At 44.5% G+C, this 19,739-nt stretch overlaps 1 protein-coding gene and 1 pseudogene across 1 annotated transcript in view; one reads left to right on the forward strand and one right to left on the reverse strand.

Annotated features, from left to right (window-relative positions):
- Positions 1–871: 871 nt before the first annotated feature.
- LOC121020510 (60S ribosomal protein L39-like) overlaps positions 872–19,739 on the reverse strand; it is a 22,235-nt gene continuing 3,367 nt past the window's right edge. Inside the window, exon 2 of the mRNA XM_040460566.1 lies at positions 872–1,227. Within this exon, the coding sequence (XP_040316500.1) occupies positions 1,056–1,211 (156 nt within the window). The 5' untranslated portion in view covers positions 1,212–1,227 and the 3' untranslated portion in view covers positions 872–1,055. The remainder of the gene's footprint in view (positions 1,228–19,739) is intronic.
- Positions 1,978–6,757, forward strand: LOC121020452 (40S ribosomal protein S2-like; annotated as a pseudogene).

Consider the following 19,739-nt stretch of genomic DNA (forward strand, 5'->3'; position numbering starts at 1 on the left):
GGGCCTCCGGAGCTGGTGCTCAGAAAGGCAGAGGGGTCCCCACTCCACAGAGGGGAGTGAGTCCAGAAGGAACAGGGAGGCCTTTGCTTCTCCCTGGCTGAACCACCCGGACTAGCGACTGGAGCAGGGAACGGGAGCAGCCATAGTGTATGGGATGAGGAAGAAAGGCAGAATCCTAACATTTCCAAGGCAGGAGAGAAAGGATCAGATGTCTCTCTGGTTTTCATTTCCTCCACACTCACTCTGAAATCCCTTACAGTTGCTCTGGTCAACCTGCCTTACTACTGGTGCCTTTCTCATCATTTTCCAGAGGCTCTTTGTCCATCCTGGCCTCCTCATCCGTGACAACATTTGCTACATCTGACTCTAAGAGAAACCTGCCTTCTGATCTCAGACACCGCAACCCCTACCCCATTATTTCATCCTTTTTAAGGCTGCAATCTCTTTAATCCATCACTGTACTCTTGGCCATGAGTAGAGTCAAGATCTCATCTGAAGAGTGATGTGATTCCTAGTGTCACTGCAGGACAAGAGGTCACTTGTGATGGGCAAAGGAGAAGAAAACTCAGGCCCTGGGTGGGTGGCCTTCTTGTCCAGACTTCAGATACCATGTGTGTAAGGAGGGCAGAAGAAAATCAGTCAAGGGGAAATAGCCAGTCAAATCCTTGGAAGAGAGGAGCCCGGACAGGGACCCAAAGAAGCCATACCACCTTTGAGGACATGTAGGGCCCTATTCCCTTTTGGAATGAAACCCATGAGTCCCTCAGAACAACCTGGCTGTGCTAGGTGAGAACAGAATGCCTTGCAAATCCGTTATTTGTTGTATTCTCTTTTGGTCTCTGTTAGTACTTGGAAGACTCTTTTTGTTTTTCCAACAAATGTCTCATTTATTACTGAACGAACACACTGGTGCAGAAGCACAGTAGCAGACAAAAATCATTTTCCTGATAAAACATATCCATTGTTCAAGCGGTTGTGATGTTTACAGAGTAATAGGATAGGAACACGTGACCTTCATGCAGCATAAACTTGTGTGCCATCTTGTGTGCGATCTCTTATTGACCCAGCCTGGTCCTTCTCCAATGCTTCCTCTCAGAGTTGTACCTAATTTTATTACCAGTTTTCATCCAAATCCAGTGGGGAACAGGATGATTCGGCTTTTGTTTCTTGTCCAGGAATCGCTTGATCCTGAAAGTCTTGTGGGAAGACATGGCGAGGGACGGTCAACTGGACACAGAGAAAAGGAGAGATAAGGGAAAGTCTTTTTTAATAAGTTCCAGTGTATGGGGTGCGTGGGTGGCTTAGTCGGTTAAGCATCTGACTCTTGGTTCCGGCTCAGGTCATGACCTCACGGTTTGCAAGTTTGAGCCCCGTGTAAGGCTCTGTGCTGACAGTGCAGAGCCTGCCTGCGATTCTCTCTCCAACTCTCTCTGCCTCTCTCAAAATAAATAAATAAACTTAAAAAAAAAATTCCACTGTATCACAGCAGTAGTAATAAAGAAAAGTTTTCTTTAGGGTGGAAATACTAAAGCAGTGGCAGCATACTAAATCATTGAGTTTCTGGGTTTTGAACTGACTTTATTTATTTATTTGTCTGTTTATTTATTTATTTATTTGTTTGTTTATTTATTTTTATTGAGAGAGGGTGCAGAGAGAGAGAGAGGGTGCAGAGAGAGAGAGAGGGTGAGAGAGAGAATACCACAAGGGGCAGATTTGGAGAGAAGCAGGACTCACCGGATGCAGGGCTTGAACTCACAAACCATGAGGTCATAACCTGAACTGGAGTCAGATGCTTAACCGACTGAGCCACCCGGGCATCCTGAAGTGACTTTTTATATCTGCCACCTCTTCTTCGCAATTCCTCTTCTGGACTTCCGAGCCTCTCCACAGCCCTGATCCTCCCCTCCACCTCCTCGGGCTGCACCATGAGGCTGTTTCTGGCCCCTTGCTCTGTGTCTGCCCACCCAGTCCTCAACAATGCCAGCCCTTGTCAAGACTTCAGTTGTCACCTTTGTGAGGATGATCCCAAACTGTGACTCTGGTCTTGACCTTTCTCCAGACAAATTTCTAGCATTCCTCTGGGCCACACTGCTTGGTGAGGCAGTTGCTGTCTTAAGTCAGCATTTCCAAAGTGGAATTTAATTCTTTCAGTCCAAGCTCAAAACTTTCAAAATGATCTTGGACAACTTGCTGACATCTAGTTATCAAAGCATATTGACCTCATGTGCACTGATCTCTTCATGCCGCCCTCTTCTGTCCCACATCCATGTCCCCACCTAATCCGGGCTCCCATTACTTCTTCCCCACACCATTGCAAACCCTCCTAACTGGTCTCCCCACTTCCATTCTCTATCCATTCCAAATCAACCTAGATCAACCTTGACAGATTTCCCTTCCCCGAGCACAGTCAAAAATTTGTACTCCTTGGCTCAAAGTGCCTCACTCTGCCTGATATTCAAGGTCACCGATGGTGGGTGCACCGTCACCAAAATCTTTCTCCATCTTTTCCTCAACACAAGCTCGTGCTTCCCTGCCTGTTTCAAAATGCATTTTATTTAAAAAATTTTTTTTAATTTTTTTTATGTTTATTTATTTTTGACAGATAGAGGGAGAGAGAGACAGAGCATGAGTGGGGGAGGGGCAGAGAGAGAGACACATGGAATCTGAAGCAGGCTCCAGGCTCTGAGCTGTTAGCACAGAGCCTGACGCGGGGCTCAAACTCACGGACCTCGAGATCATGACCTGAGCCGAAGTCGGACCCTCAACTGACTGAGTGACCCAGGTGCCCCTTTTAAAAAAATGTTTAATGTTTGTTTTTGAGAAAGAGAGAGAGAGAGAAAGAGTGAAAGTAGAGGAGGGTCAGAGAGAGAGGGAGACACAGAATCAAAGCAGGTTCCAGGCTTCAAGCTGTCAGCATAGAGCCCAATGCAGGGCTCAAACCCACGGACCGAGAGATCATGACCTGAGCTGAAGTCGAATGCTTAACAGACTGAGCCACCCAGGTGCCCAATGCATTTTTTTTTTTAATTTTAATGTTTACTTATTTTTGAAAGAGAGAGCTTGAGCAGGGGAGGGGCAGAAAGAGAGGGAAACAGAGGATCTGAAGCAGGCTCCGAACTGACAGCAGACAGCTTGATGTGGGACTTGAACTCATAAACCATCAGATCACAACCTGGGCCGAAGTCGGATGCTCAACCAACTGAGCCACCCGGGCGCCCCTAGTCCAAAATGCATTTTAAATGCACTCGGACCTTTTCCTAACACCCTCTCCAGATGCCCCGCTTGCTCTCGTGCAGCCCTAGTGCTCTGTGGGCTCCCTTCCTGCCCTGTATCATCACAAGGCCCATGCTTGTTACCGTTCGTCAGCTCCTTCGTTTCCATCGTGGGGAACGCCGTCACCTCTCACAGGGCCCAGGCCAGAAACTGGAGGATTCCAGATGCCTTCCTCTATCTCACTCGGGTCCTTGCAAATCAGCCTCTGAGACAGCTCTCTCACATCTGTCCCCTCTGGTCATCCTCCCTTGCCCTGTGTGAGCTCAGGACATCCCCATCTGGGAGCTGGGGCAGGACCGTCCTTGTGGCACTGAGATAGAAAGCCTGCCATCTCCACCCAGCTCGCTACCTGTGTGATTCCGGGGAGGTTGCTTGGCTTTTCTGAGCATTCGTTTTCTCACCTGCGAAGGGTTAAAAAAATAAAAAAAAATAATTTCCCACCTGGCCCCTGGCTGCAGTGACGCAAGAATAAATCCAGTGCTCTCTATGCTACCAAGGAGCTCTATAAAAAAAACCCACAAAACCCTGTCTGATCCCACCTATAACTTCCAATGCCAATAACTGGCAGAATAAAATTTTGTTGTTTTTTTTTTCTTTTGTATTTGTTGGGTTTTTTTTTTTTTGGTTGTTTTTTTTTTTATTTTGTTATTTATTTTTTATTTTTTATTTTTTTGCTTAGCCTGTAAGACTGTGCACACCATGGCCTGGCTGTTCCTCTTACTGCTCTGAGGAGCCCCCAAGATAAAAAAGCAAGCATGCTCCCTGCACGCAGCAAGTCCTTGCACACACTCAAGTCTTGCACGTGCTGTTGTCCAGGTCTCTGATCATCCTGAGCCACCTCCTCTTTACTCCTTGATGCTTTCCATGTCTACTAACTTCTCACGCTCCTTAAGACACAACTGGAGGGTCACCTTCTCTGAGAAGCCTCCCTGGCCCCCCAGGAAATGTGGGGAGCGCTCCTCTGTATTCCAATCATCCCCATACTTAGTCCATGCTATTTTCCAACTGGCTCTCCTCCCTGCTGAACTTGAGGTCCCTGTCCTGTTGGACTTGATACCCTGGTACCCAGCTCTGGGCCTAGGATATATATATACCGCTAATAATTTTGTATTGAACGACTGAAGGAATGAATGAATCCTATCCATGCCCCCCACTCCCACATACTATAAGCTCATCAAAGACCAATGTTGTATTTCTTCTAACATCTGCCAGTTGGTCCTATGCTAAAGAGATTCTTAATCAATACTTGGCTGTTTAAAGAACAGCCAAGGAAGACAGTGTGGCACAAACACAGTGGGCAAAGGGGACAATAAGATGAGCCAAGGGGGCCAGACAGGAATGGAGCTTTGAGGCCATGGGAAGAAAGAGTGTGGGCTTCGTGCAAGTGCAGTAGGAAGCTACCGGAGGGGCTGAAGTAGACGAACAACTTCAGGTTTATGATTTTAAGCAAAGCTGGGCTGTAAAGGCCACATGCTGTATGACTTCATTGTATGACATACTTATCACGCTCAGAACCCTCCCCAGGAAATATTCAGTTTTCTCATCTCTAAGGTTAGACCAACTCACGTCCAAGGTCACATTTAGTTCCATGTTTTTTAAATTTCTTGTTAAATAAAAAATGACTGTTAAGCTAAAGGAATAGAACCCAGCATAGCAACCCCAGGGAAGGGATGTCTAGATTCTGTTTCAGCAGTGCTATGATATGGTGGGAAGGACCCAGGAGATTTGGATTCTTCACTGGTTTGAGCATTTACCACTGGAGTGACCTTAGAAAAATCATCAAATCCTCCAGCTCTTTGTTTTTGTATCTCTAAAATACGGGGGCTCTAGAGGGTGGCTTCGATGGTCCCTCCCATAGAAAGTTTGAGTTCTAACCCACCCTCGCTTTCTGAAGGCAACCTAGACCCGTCTTGGAATAAAGCATGTATTCACCCACATTGTAGAGTCTAACAGTTTTAATAAAATTAATGCCATTGATTTTTTTCTGTTAAAAAGACTGAGATGTGGGGAACCTGGGTGGCTCAGTCAGTGAAACGTCCGACATTTGATATCAGCTCAGGTCTTGAACTCAGGGTCATGAGTTCAAGTCCCGCTTTGTGTCCATGCTGGGTGCACAGTGTGCTTAAAAAAATTAAAAAAATTTAAAAAGACTGAGAGAAATACATGGAATATATTGCATATTAAAAAGAGTGTGGTAGCTCCATCTTCAAGAAAACACCAAATAGTAGATGATGCTGGTGCTGCAGGACGGCCCTGGAATGAGAGCTCGCAGAGGCATGACTGAGGACAAGGAGTGGATCCCTGTCACCAAGCTGGGCCACCTGATCAATGACATGAAGATGAAGTCCCTGGAAGAGATCTATCTCTTCTCCCTGCCCATCAAGGACTCTGAGGTCATTGACTTTTTTCTGGGGGCATTCCTCAAGGATGAGGGTTTTTCTGTTTTTGTTTTTGTTTTGGTTTATTTATTTTGAGAGAGACAGAGACAGAATGTGAGCGGGGTAGAGGCAGAGACAGAAAGCGACACAGAATTCGAAGCAGGATCCAGGCTCTGAGCTGTCAGCACAGAGCCCAATGCAGGGCTCAAACCCACAAACCGCAAGATCATGACCTGAGCCGATGTTGGACGCTTAACGGACTGAGCCACCCAGGTGCCCCTCAAGAATGAGTTCTTGAAGATTATGCTTGTGTAAAGCAGACCCCTGCTGGCCAGAAGACTAGGTTCAAGGCATTTGCTGCCATCAGAGATTATTGCAGACACGTCGGTTTCGGTGTTAAGTGCTCCAAGGAGGTAGTCCCTGCCATCCATTGGACCATCATACTGAGCAAACTTTCCATTGTCCCTGTGAAGTGAGGCTACCAGGGGAACAAGGTTGTCGAGCCCCACACTGTCTCATGCAAGGTAGCCAGCGCCTGTGGCTCTGTGCTGGTGTGTTTCATCCTTGCCCATAGAGGCACTGGCATCCCTGCCCACAAAGGCACTGTCTCAGCCCCTGTGCCCAAGAAGCTACTGGTGATGGCCAGTATTAATGACTGCCACCCCTCACCCAGGGGTTGTATTGTCACTGTGGGCAATTTCAGCAAGGCCGCTTTTTCTTTTTAAATTTATTTATTTATTTATTTTGAGAGAGACAGAGACAGTGCAAGTTGGGGAGAGGCATAGAGAGAGGGAGAGAGAGAATCCCAAGCAGGCTCTGTGCTACCAGCACAGAGCCCCATGTGGGGCTCGAGCTCATGAAACTGTGAGATCATGACCTGAGGCAAAACCAAGAGTTGGATGCTTAACCAACTGAGCCACCCAGGCACCCCGATCCATGTCACTTTTGATGCCATTTCCAAGACCTACGGTTATGTCACCCCTGACTTCTGGAAAGAGACAGTGTTTGCCAAGTCTCCCTACTAGAAAATCACTGACCGTCTTTGGAAGACCCACACCAGAGTCTCCATACAGGGGATCCCGGCTCCAGCTGTGGCCACTACATAGTGTTACACAAGAAAACTAAGAGAAGTAAAGCCTGTAAAAGAAATGAATGTGATAGATTTATAAACACTGACATGGAAGATGTCCCATGAGTGTTGCTGGTAGAAAACTGAGTTACAAAACAGTATGTAGTATAGTCCCCCCTCATCTACAGTTTCAGCTACCCGCGGTCAACCTCAGTCTGTAAGCAGATGATCATCCTTCTGGCACATCAGCAGGTCAGTAGTAGCCTAACACTATATCACAGTGCCTCCATCAGTCACCTCACTTCATCTCATTACGTAGGCATTTTATCTTCTTATGTCATCACAAGAGGAAGCAGAGTGAGTACAGTATGGTCAGCTATGTTGAAAGATCACATTCACCCGACTTTTACTACAGTATATTCTTATAATGTTTTTATTTTATTATTGGCTATTATTGTTTATCTCTTGAAATTAGACTTCATCATAGGCATGTACATATAGGAAAAAACAGAGTATATATAGGGTTGGATACTCTCTGTGGTTTTAGGCATCCACTGGGGTCCTTGGGATGGATCCCCCATCGATAAGGAAGGACAACTGCATAATATATCTTTTTTTTTTTAATTTTTTTTTTGTTAAATTTTTTTTTCAACATTTATTTATTTTTGGGACAGAGAGAGACAGAGCATGAACGGGGGAGGGGCAGAGAGAGAGGGAGACACAGAATCGGAAACAGGCTCCAGGCTCCGAGCCATCAGCCCAGAGCCTGACGCGGGGCTCGAACTCACGGACCGTGAGATCGTGACCTGGCTGAAGTCGGACGCTTAACCGACTGCGCCACCCAGGCGCCCCTTAATTTTTTTTTAATGTTTATTTTTGAGACAGAGAGAGACAGAGCATGAATGGGGGAGGGGCAGAGAGAGAGGGAGACACAGAATCAGAAGCAGGCTCCAGGCTCTGAGCCATCAGCCCAGAGCCTGACGCGGGGCTCGAACTCACGGACCGTGAGATCGTGACCTGAGCTGAAGTCGGACGCTCAACCGACTGAGCCACCCAGGCGCCCCTATATATCATTTTTATAAGACAAGAGTGTGTGCACATATAAATACACAAATCTTTTCCTCTCTCAGTCTTTACTATCTTACTATGCACCACAGTCCGCCCAGTGGCTCCAGGCAAACATACAGAAATCAGTCACTCTTTGTTCCTTCCCTTCCTTCACACCTTAGCTCTCTCTCTTCATAGGAGACAGGGGGAAAGCCCATGGATGTTGGGGGAAGTTTTATGGTCTTGGGAGAGAAGACAATGCACCAAAGAAGATTAGAGAATAATTTGGAATAGATGTTGTCGTTGGAGGAGAAAGAACCCTGCGGCCGCGGTGGTCAGAGAAGAGGCATGAAGGGGCTGAGTTGGGCTTGAGTGGGGAGTCAGGCTAGATGAGGGCAGGCCAGAGGAGCAGGCATGTGAGGGAAGTGGAGGGAGTGTGTGGCATGTCAGAGGAGAGGGGCCACTACTGAGCAGGCTGGGCAAAGGCACTTGTGTTCATTTTCTAGGGCTCCCACAACAGAGTTCCACAGATCGGAGGTGTTTAAACAACACAAGTTCATTTTCTCAGTTCTGGAGGCTGGAAGTCCAAGATCAAGGTGTTGGCAGGATTGATTTCTTCTGAGGCCTCTCTCCTTGGCCTGCAGATGCTGCCTTCTTCCTGGGTCCTCACACAGTCTTCCCTCCGCATGTGTCTGTGTCCTAAACTCCTCCTCCTCTTATAAGGACACCAGTCAGACTGGATTAGAGTCTATCCTACTGAACTCATTTTAACTTAATCACCTCTTTCCTGTATCCAAATACAGTCACATTCCGAGGTGCTGGGGGATAGGACTTCAATGTATGGATTTTGAGGGAAACACAGTTCAGTTCGTCACACTGTCTATGCCTGAGGTATAGTAGGTGGTCAGGAAATTGTTGAAAGACTGAATAAATGAAGCGCATAAGATTGCTTTGTTTATGGGCACAGCAGGAAGTTTGTAGGACACTTAAAGTTGTAAAGATCATGGAGAGAAAGTCTAGATCCAAGCTCTAAGACACTCTTGAGCAAAGGGCCCCCATGATGTTGTTGTTGCAAGCACATTAGATGACAATGTTTTGCCCTGTGGTTTGGAGCAGAGGTGAGGCTGGGAGCAGAGAAATCAGGTGAAAAACCATTTCAGTCATTCCAGGTGTGTGGTGACAAGAGGTAGGGGCCACAGAATGAAAGCTGGAGGCAGATGGATGTGCCCAGGGTAGGGGTGGGAGGGGGTGGTGTTCCAAGCACCTGCACCCAGCTGATGTGTATGTGAGAGCCATATTCTGCCTTCACCTTGAGAACAAGGAGTCCTCTAGAAACTGGAAAGGCAGTGGTTACCAAAGCTGTGTAAGATGATCTCATAGGTCCTGGGACACAAATGACTCCAAACAATTCCTTTTGATTCAGGGCCCTCTCAATTTGTCCCACCCTCAGCTGGGTCTACTCTGCCCTTGAATATGAGTAGACTGCACTAAGACAGATTCTTATTGGTTGGCAGAGATATTAAACTTATTCCCACCTTGTCTTGGATTTTGTGGTTCTCTCCCCTAAGCACACCACTTGTACCCACTAGGACGCCCTCTCCCTTCTTCCCTTCCTCTGAAAATTCTACCTGGCTTTCAAGGCCCAATTTATATATTGCCTTATCCACACACCTCTTGGTAGCACTACAGCTCATGTGGGTCTGTCCTTTGGCTGAGCCCTAATCACCTAAGGGCTCACTATAAGATGATATATAGTGATACTATAAGATGTATCATGACGTTAAATAAGGTACCATGCCCATGCTTAAGATATTTGGAACATTTTTATGCCATGCAAACTCCCCCATGAGACTCTAAGTTCCTTGAGGTCATGGATTTGGAGCTTCTTACGTATTTGTTACACTGTAAAACCTAGTACATATTAGGTGCTCAACAAATTAATGCTGAAACACTAGCCAACACGCCAAAGGTCCACATAAATGGAGTTAGCGGGCAAAAAAGGGCAGAGATAGAATATAAACATATTCATTTCAATTCGTAGAAATGGCCACTAAGCTTTAACCCCACCAGCTTGCCCAGTACTTCCTTAATGCGGCTCAAAAAAAGCCTTAGCTCCAAGGCAAAGGGGTTCTTAACTTCCAAAAGGAGCTTCACTCTCTCTGTCTCAAAAATAAATAAACATTAAAAAAAAAAATTTAAAAAAAAAAGGGGGGGCGCCTGGGTGTCTCAGTCGGTTGAGCGTCCGACTTCAGCTCAGGTCATGATCTCGCGGTCCGTGGGTTTGAGCCCCGCATCAGGCTCTGGGCTGATGGCTCAGAGCCTGGAGCCTGCTTCCAATTCTGTGTCTCCCTCTCTCTCTGCCCCTCCCCCGTTCATATAAAAAAAAACAACAACAAAAGGAGCTTCATGTGTAGGAACTCAAACTTGACTTAACCTCATATGCATAATGTTGATAAAAGGGTTGAGTGGACCAGACTCTTGGCAGTCTGCACCTGGAGGTGATTAACCAGTCCTGGGAAGCAGGTTGGACCAACACTTGTGATAAGGATCAGGCAGAGGGCCTGAGGGGAGCTGGCACCAGGGCGGCCTTTGGGGAGGAAGACTGTTGTTAGAATTCTCCTTAAGGGAAGGGACCAGGGGTGCTTGGGTGGCTCAGTCGGTTAAGTGTCTGGCTTCAGCTCAAGTCACGATCTCACTGTCTGTGAGTTTGAGCCCCGCGTCGGGCTCTGGGCTGATGGCTCAGAACCTGGAGCCTGCTTCTGATTCTGTGTCTCCCTCTCTCTCTGCCCCTCCCTTGTTCATGCTCTGTCTCTCTCTGTCTCAAAAATAAATAAAGCGTTAAAAAAAAAGGGGGGGGGAGAGACTAAAGGAGAATTGGCAGTTTTTTTGGAGAAAATGTAACAGCTGACCCTCAAATTTGCATAGAATTGCAGGAAGTAATGAATAACGAAAAGAATCTTGGGAAAGAAGAACAAATTGAAAGAAAAAAACAAGAAGAAGAACAAATTGAGAGGACTCACACTTCCTAATTTCAACATTTATCACAAAACTGCGGTAATCAAATGAGTGGAGTACTGGCATAAGGACAGACAAATCGAGCAACAGAATAAAATTGAGAGTCTAGAGATAAACTCATGTGTCTATGGTCAAATGATTTTCAACAATGGTGCCAAGTCCATTCAATGGGAGAGAGAACAGACTTATCAATAACCGATGCTGGCAAAACGGGATTCCTACATGCAAAAGAATGAAGTTCGGCTCTCATACACTGTACACAAAAATAACTCAGATTGATCAGTGACCTAAATATAAGGGCTAAAACCCCGGGGCACCTGGGTGGCACAGTTGGTTGAGCATCCGACTCTTGGTTTTGGTTCAGGTCATGATCTCACGATTCATGGGATTAAGCCCTGCTATCAGCATGGAGCCTGCTTCGGATTCTCTCTCTCTCTCTCTCTCTCTCTCTCTCTCTCTCTCTGTCTCTTTCTGCCCCTCTCCTGCTTTTGCTCTCTCTCAAAACAAATAAATTAAAAAAAAATTAAAATTTTGTGCACTAAAGACATTATCAAGAAAGTGAAAAGAATCTATGGAATGGAAGAAAATATTTTCAGATCAAATATCTGATAATGGCTTACTATCTAGATTATATAAAGAATTCCTAGGGGTGCCTGGGTGGCTCAGTCCGTTGAGTATCCGACTTCAGCTCAGGTCATGATCTCATGGTTCATGGGTTCCAGCCTCACATGGGGCTCTGTGCTGACAGCTCAGAGCCTGGAGCCTGCTTTAGATTCTGTGTCTCCCTCTCTCTGCCCCTCCCCCAATCATGCTCTGTCTCTCTCTCTCTCTCTCTCTCTCTCTCTCAAAAATAAATAATAAAAACTTAAAAAAAAAAAAAGAACTCCTAACACTCAACAAGACAAACAACCAAATTTAAGAAATGGGCAAAAGACTTAAACAGACATTTCTCCAAAGAAGAAATACAAATGGCCATCAAGCATGTAAAAAGATATTCAACATCATTAATCATTAGGGAAATGTAAATCAAAAACACAGTAAAATACCGCCTTCTAACCATTAGGATGGTCATTATCAAAAACAAATAAATAGAAAGCAACAAGTGCTGGTGAAGATGTGGAGAAACTGGAACCCTGATGGGGATGTAAAACGGTGCTGCCACTGTGAAAAGCTGGTGTCTCCCCCCAAAAACTAAATGTAGAATTACCATATGACCCAGCAATTGCACTCATAGGTATATAGACAAAAGAACTGAAAACAGGTGTACAGATACTTGTCCACATTATTCACAATCGCCAAAAGGTAGAAACAACCCAAGCATCCATCAGCAGATGCATAGATAAACAAAACATTGTATTCAGTCCTAAAAAAGGAATAAAGTTCTGATATAACACAGGCAAACCTTGAAAGCATTATGCTAAATGAAATAAACCCAACAAGGGGTGCCTGGGTGGCTCAGTCGGTTAAGCCTCTTTTGATTTCGGCTCAGGTCATGATCTCACGTTTGGTGAATTTGAGGCCCACACTGGGCTCTGTACAGGGGGTGTAGAACCTGGTTGGGATTCTCTCCTTCCCTCTCTCTCTGCCCCTCCCCCACTCATCTTGCTCTCTCTTTCTCTCCAAATAAATAAACTTAGAAACAAAGAAACCAAACACAAAAGGTCAAATATTGTATGATTTCATCTATATGAAGCATCTACAATAGGCAAATTGATAGACACAGAAAGTGTAATTGCAGTTATCAGGGGCTGGGGAAATGGGGAGTTATTACTTAATGCTCACAGAGTTCCTGTTTGGGTGGTAGAAAAGTTTTGGAAATCGATAGTGGTGATGCTGGTACAACACCGTGTATGTAATTAATGTCACTGAATTGTACACTTTCAAGTGGCTAAGATGGCACATGGCAAATTCCGTGACTTATATTTCAGCACAATTCAAAAAAATCTTATAAAATGAAATGAAACAAGAATTGGTAGAGACAAGGAGGAAAGAGAATGGTGCTCTCTGGAATGGGTTGTTATTGGGAGACTGGATGGTGGTGGGCAGCCTTTTATTCCAAAGATATTTTGTGTTAGGCACCAAATATATGCCTAGATACAAAAAAAAAAAAAAAAAAAAAAAAAAAAAAAGAAAGAAAGAAAGCAAAGCAAAGCAAAGCAAAGCAAAGCAAGAAAATCATTAGCAGGGAAGATTTGCTCCAGCAAATATGAGAGAAGCAACATTGACCTTAGAGTTATGAGACTAACCCACAGGCTCTCTGGGTCAACCCATGATGCCAAGATAATGACTCTAAGGTCACTGTCTATGCCCAAGTTTTACCATTCTGGTGGCACTTATTTCCTCTGCCATGTCGAAGCTCAAGTCTCATATAATATATGGGAATGTCACAAAAAAATGTCTCAGGTGACAGGTGCCAGAAAGCTTGTGTAGCTCAAAAACGTTTACTCTTCCAGCCTCTCTTCTGTAGAAAAAAAAAAAAAAAAAAAAGAGGGTGTGCCTGGGTGGCTCAGTCAATTGAGCATCAACAATCCTGAGATCCAGCCCCGTGTTGGGCTCTGTGCCAAGTATGGAGCCTACTTGATTCTCTCTCTCCTTCCCTCTGCCCCTCCCTTGCTCAATATAAACAAAGAAGAAAAAAAAAAAAAAGAGGCCAGTATGGCTTGCATAGTCCTTTCCATTTACTTTTTAAGACAAAATATGTCTGCTTCCTATTCTACAGCATTACAAACTCTGCTATCGTGAGAGAAAGCTGCACAGAGTCACGCTCCTTCCGTGAAGGGATGTGACTTTTAAATCCTCCCCCTGGTGTGTCCAGGAGTTACCAGCTGCACCAGGATAGTGCTGCCCGGCACCGTCCTCCACCTCCTGGGACGGGCTCTGAGCAGGGTGGTGTTGCAACCTGTCTCTAGAATGGCATGAGCATTGAGATACAGTACTTCGCAGTGCTTGGCACACAGTAGATACTCAAAATATGTGCGATACAGAGAATCCCAGGGCCCTCTGAGCTGGAGAAAGAAGCACGAGGAGGTGATTGTGAGGGGCAATTAAAGTGACATCCATGGAATACTAATGAAGTCTAAGTTCAACATTAAGACAGGGACATATTTATTTTTTAAAATTTTTATGTTTATTTTTGAGAGAGAGAGAGACAGAGCGTGAGTGGGGGAGGGGCAGAGAAAGAAGGAGACACAGAATCTGAAGCAGGCTCCAGGCTCCGAGCTGTAAGCACAGAGTCTGACAGGGGCTCGAACCCACGAACTGTGAGATCATGACCTGAGCCGAAGTTGGATGCTTAACTGACTGAGCCACCCAAGCACCCCTGAGACAGAGACATTTTTAAAAGAGAGCACACACGGTCCTTTATTTGCTTCAAGTGTCTTTGAATATCTCTGCCATTTCATTTCAATGATCTTAAACCTTCCATTGGATCAGGAACTGATTTTCAGGAATAGCCACTGTTGAAATGAAGACTGAACTGACTGTAAATCGGGCATGTCAATTATTTAAACCTACTGAATGAAATAGACCACCTGAGGGGCACCTGGCTGGCTCAGTCCCAAGAGCATAAGACTCTTGATCTCAGGGTTGTGAGTTTGATCCTACATTGGGTATAGAGATTACTGAAGAAAATAAGAACTTTAGGGGTGCCTGGGTGGCTTAGTCAGTTAAGCGTCTGACTTTAGCTCAGGCCATGATCTCATGGTTCATGAGTTCAAGCCCTGTGTCAGGCTCTGTGCTGACAGCTCAGAGTCTGGAGCCTGCTTCAGATTCTGGGTCTCCCTCTCTCTCTCTCTGCCCCTCCCCTGCTCATGCTCTCTCTCTCAGCAATAAATAAACATTAAAAAAAATTTTTTAAGAAAATACTTTAAAAAAATAAGTGAAAGAGACCTCCTCAAAAGCACAAATAAAAGTGATGTAAAGAGACTTTTAAAAAAGATACTTCTGTATGAATGACATCTGGATAAATTTGATATGATGGCTAGTTTGCTTACTTTTATTTTCACTGCTTTCTTCTGATTTAACTTGTGCTGTGCAGTTACACCCCACAGCTGGCCCTAAACACTAATTGCTAAGAGACAGCTCTTGCAGGGAGGTAGATTCAATTAGCATCACGTCTTTAATGACCCCACGTATTACATACATCACATGTATAATTACTTATTTTATGGCATCATGCTATCCCATAGATAAACAAAAACTTTGAGAAAATTTACTAGGTTTTTGGGGCGTGTCCCCCAAAGGGTCATTTTCATTTGAACCAGTAACCAAGATGAAAATAACCCTACTGTCAAGGGTTAACCTGTGGAGGTACATTAAGTTCAGAAATTCCCCCATGTGAGGGGGAATTTTAACATAAAATGGCCAAAATGTCCATCACACCCACACGTACAAGGGAAGGCACAGCGTTGGAAGTGTACACTTGAATAATCCAGACATCTTGTATTCAGAGAACTCAGAGAAAAGCATGGGAGACTGCCCTATGAGTAAATCATTAAAACAAAGTCTGACTTGGGGCACCTGGGTGGCTCAGCCAGTTAAACATCTGACTTTAGCTCAGGTCATGATCTCATGATTCATGGGTTCGAGTCCAGCGTCAGGCTCTGTGTTGACCACTCGGAGCCTGGAGCCTGCTTTGGATTCTGTGTCTCCCTCTCTCTCTGCTCTCTCTCTCTCTCTCTCTCTCTCTCTCAAATAAATAAACATTAAAAAAAAACAAAGTCTGACAAGGACACAAGGCAGACATGAGGAGGGGTTAGAGGCCAGCCACAGCCTTTATGTGGGGATTCAAAAATGAAACACGAATATCGAACAATGAACGGGCGTTTTCATGGCAGACAAAAGTCAGGATGACATTCCAGAAAGAATGAGCAGAGAAGCACGTGCCAGGGCATGAAAAGGGTGGTGGGTTTGGGAGAATTCCCTGTAAACCTGCGCTGCTGTACCTGGGGCAAAATCAGTGGGAGGTCAGAAGAACAATGGAAAACTTGAGGTAACGCCTGAGATTTCTCCTCACTAGGTAATAAAGGAAGCCTCTGCACAGACAGTTCGTCTTCATCTTAAAATACAAAGGTAAGTTGGGGTTTTGGATTGTAAAATACGATTGAGATAGAATGAGCAGTCCTAGGAACAACTGAACCCCCAATCGCCAAGCTCAGCCGTGCTCCTCAGAGAACCAGTAGCATCAAAAGAAGACTGTCTCTTGCCATGCTCCCTCCATCTCTGGTTTTTAAAAACTTGTCTGTTTACCACAAGGAAGCCAGGCGAAAGAAGGACAATCAGACGTGGAGAGTATTGGGGCAGTTCCCAACGGGCTGCGTGAGCCTGCGGTCACTGTGCTTCTGTCCTGGGTCAAGACTGAGAAGCTGCGGAAAGGAGAGTTAGGGGTGTGGCAGGTAGGAGATGATGCACAAGGAACAGCAGTCCGGAGAACTGATAGTTTCTGTTTGTTTTTTTTTTTTTTAAGTTTATTTATTTATTTTTGAGAGAGACAGAGACAGCATAAGCAGGGAAAGGGCAGAGAATCCCAAGCAGGCTGCACTGTTAGTACAGAGCCTGACGCAGGGCTCGAGCCCATGAAACCGTGAGATCATGACCTGAGCTGAAAACCAAGAGTCGAACAAAGGCTTAACCGACTGAGCCACCCAGGTGCCCCAGAACCGAAGGTTTCTACGCAGTAGAGTTCTGTTCTTTATTGCCTACTCGCCATTCTCTAAGAAAGGCAGCTGTTGCTGGTAATTCTCATTCCACAACCACCGCTTCTGCTGTGGATGGATTTCCTCCCCTAATGTCTTCCACCATCCAAATGTTTCTGCTATTCACGCTCTCAGAATGGAGATTCCACATGAAGCTGTCTGGTGTTTATCATGGACCACAGGAGGTGCTCTGCCTCTCATTCTGTTTCCTCCCCAACGTCCACTACTCCCTACCAGAAAAGATTAGAAATTCTCTCTGATCAAGACGTGACAAGGTTCATTTGCACATTTAACAAATTATGTTCTTTTTGTGTAACAAATATAACTATTTTTTAATGTTTATTTTTGAGAGAGAGAGCACAGGTGGGATGGGGTGGACATAGAGAGGGAGACACAGAATCTAAAGCAGGCTCCAGGCTCTGAGCTGTCAGCACAGAGCCCGATTCGGGGCTCGAACCCACAGACTGTGAGATCATGACCTGAGCCAAAGTCAGACGCTCAACCGACTGAGCCACCCAGGTGCCCCAACAAATAATTTTAGTAAGTTATTGCAGCATCTAATTGAGGAAGGGGAGGAGGAAAGGAGATAATATATACAAACCCACCATTCTGTGGTGGGTGCTCTCAACATATTATCTCATTTAATCCTCTCAATGTTCCTGTGAAGGAAGCTTGTTCAACCCATTTTACAGATGTGAAAATAAACAAGAACTGCCCAGCCCAGTTCTTGAATACAGTGGTCTAGGCAAGTATCCAGCACAGAAGATGACTGATAAATGGTAGGCAAGTTCCACTGGATCCTTGTCCCTGATCAAGTTGATAAAGATTTACCTAGGTTTTCCTGCTTTTTCACCCCGGGCCAGTTATCATGTCCTGTCTTGGCACTCAAAACATATATTGATGGAAAACAGAAAGTTCTTCACACTATATTTGGCTCTCTAAAGGAAAAGTCAAAGTCTTATATGCATTTAAAATACTACTTTTTGCCACAAGGGATTTAAAGTGATTTACCACAAAGATAGGTACAATAACATGACTAAATATAAATAAGAATAAAATAATAAGATTATAGATAACATAAATATAATAGTTAAAAGTTAATAACAGAAGAGTAAAAAAAAAGTATCATAAACTACAGGCTATAAGGAAATATATAGTTGCTATGATTAAGCCTTAATTTTTACTTTTTGTTTACTACCAGCCAAATTGAAAATGAAAACATGGTCAGTTAATAGTTCTTTTTTTTTTTTTTTATGTTTATTTATTTTTCAGGGAGAGACAGAAATACAGAGTGTGAGTCGGGGAGGGGCAGAGAGAGACAGGGAGACAGAGAATCCGAAGCAGGCTCCAGGCTCCGAGCTGTCAGCACAGAGCCTGACGTGGGGCTCGAACCCACAAATTGCCAGATCATGACCTGAGTGGAAGTCAGACAGTTAACCAACTGAGCCACCAGGCACCCCAGTCAGTTGATAGTTCTAAGTGTTAGAGAGAAAAAGAAACTTCCTCAAGGGAAGCTTAGCTTTTCTAAAAATTTAGTTTTAAAATATTTACCTCATACACAATTTCATATTAGCTTCTACCCTCCCTACCTAATGATAGAATAGACACTATTCCTATCATACATTCCCATAGCAAAAGCAAAGCATTACAGTAGAATTCTCCAGTCAAGGTTAGAGTCTCTAGAAAGGTCCTCAAGGTGGGATACAGATTCCATATCAGTTATCAATTGCTATGTAACAAATCACCCCAAAGCTTAAACCAACCACCACTTTATTTGTTCATTATTCTGAGAGTCAGCAAATTGGGCTGAGCTTAGCTGGGCAGTTCTAACAGTGCTCAAGCCTCACACTACAGAGGTTCTGATTTAACTGGTCTTGGATGCGACTCTTTATTGGCAGCTCCCTAGGTGATTCTTACGTATTGTCAAGCTTAAGAACCACTGGCACAGTGCATAACCCTGAATCACAACTGAGAGAAGGCAATTATCCTCAGGTGAAGTTAAAAGGACTTTAAGAAATGCCAGACCCAGGGGTGCCTGAGTGGCTCAGTCGGTTAAGCATCCGACTTCCGCTCAGGTCATGATCTCACGGTTCATGAACTTGAGCCCCGCTTTGGGCTCTGTGCTGACAGCTCAGAGCCTGGAGTCTTCTTCGCATTCTGTGACTCCCTCTCTCTCTGTCCTTCCCCTAGTTGCACTACGTGTCTCTCTCAAAAAATAAATAATAAACATTAAAAAAATAAAAAAAAAAGAAATGCCAGACTCAGATTATCCAAAACAATAGTGAAAAAGAACAAACTTGGAGAATTCATACTTCCTGACTTCAAAACTTACCATACAGTTACAGTAATCAAGACAATGTATAGCATAAGTATCAATATATAGAGAACAATGGATCAGAGCTGAGAGCCCAAAAATAAATCCTACTTTTATACTCAGTTGATTTTCAACAAGGGTTGAAAGAGCCCCAAAATCTTTCAAAGGGGAAAGAACATTCTTTTCAACAAATGGCACTGGGGCAACTGGATATCCACATGCAAAGGAATGATTCTGAATCCCTTCCTTCCATAATAGAGAAAAAGTAATGCAAAATGGATTGCAGACCTACATGTAAGGGCTAAAATGCTATAACTCTTAGAAAAAAAGCCCAGGATTGTATACCATGGCCAAGTAGGATTTATCCCCAGAATGCAATGTTGTTTTAACATCCAAAATCCAACTAATGTAACTCACTATACTGATAGAATAAAGGACAAAAAAACCACATGGTCCTCAACAGCTGCAGAAAAATCATTGCTCAATATCCAATGATATTCATGATACAATCTCTCAACAAACTAGAAATAGGGCACCTAGGTGTCTCAGTCGTTTAAGCGTCCAACTTCAGCTCAGGTCATGATCTCACAGTTCATGAACTTGAGCCCCATGTCGGGCTCTGTGCTGACAGCTCAGAGCCTGGAGCCTGCTTTGGATTCTGTGTCTTCCTCCCTCTCTGTGCCCCTCCCCAGCTTGCTCTCTCTCTTTCTCTCTCTCTCTCAAAAAATACATAAAACACTAAAAATTTTTTTTTAAAAACTAGAAATAAAAGGAGGCTTCCTCAATTTGACACAGGCTATGTATGAAAACCTGACAGCTGACACTATACTTAATAGTGAAGACTGAACATACAATGGAATACAATTCAACCTTAAAAAGAAGGAACTTCTGGGGCGCCTGGGTGGTGCAGTCGGTTGAGCGTCCGACTTCAGCCAGGTCACGATCTCGCG

The sequence above is a fragment of the Herpailurus yagouaroundi genome, unplaced genomic scaffold (assembly GCF_014898765.1).
Source record: "Herpailurus yagouaroundi ecotype Mexico unplaced genomic scaffold, PumYag 250, whole genome shotgun sequence".
NCBI lineage: Eukaryota > Metazoa > Chordata > Mammalia > Carnivora > Felidae > Herpailurus > Herpailurus yagouaroundi.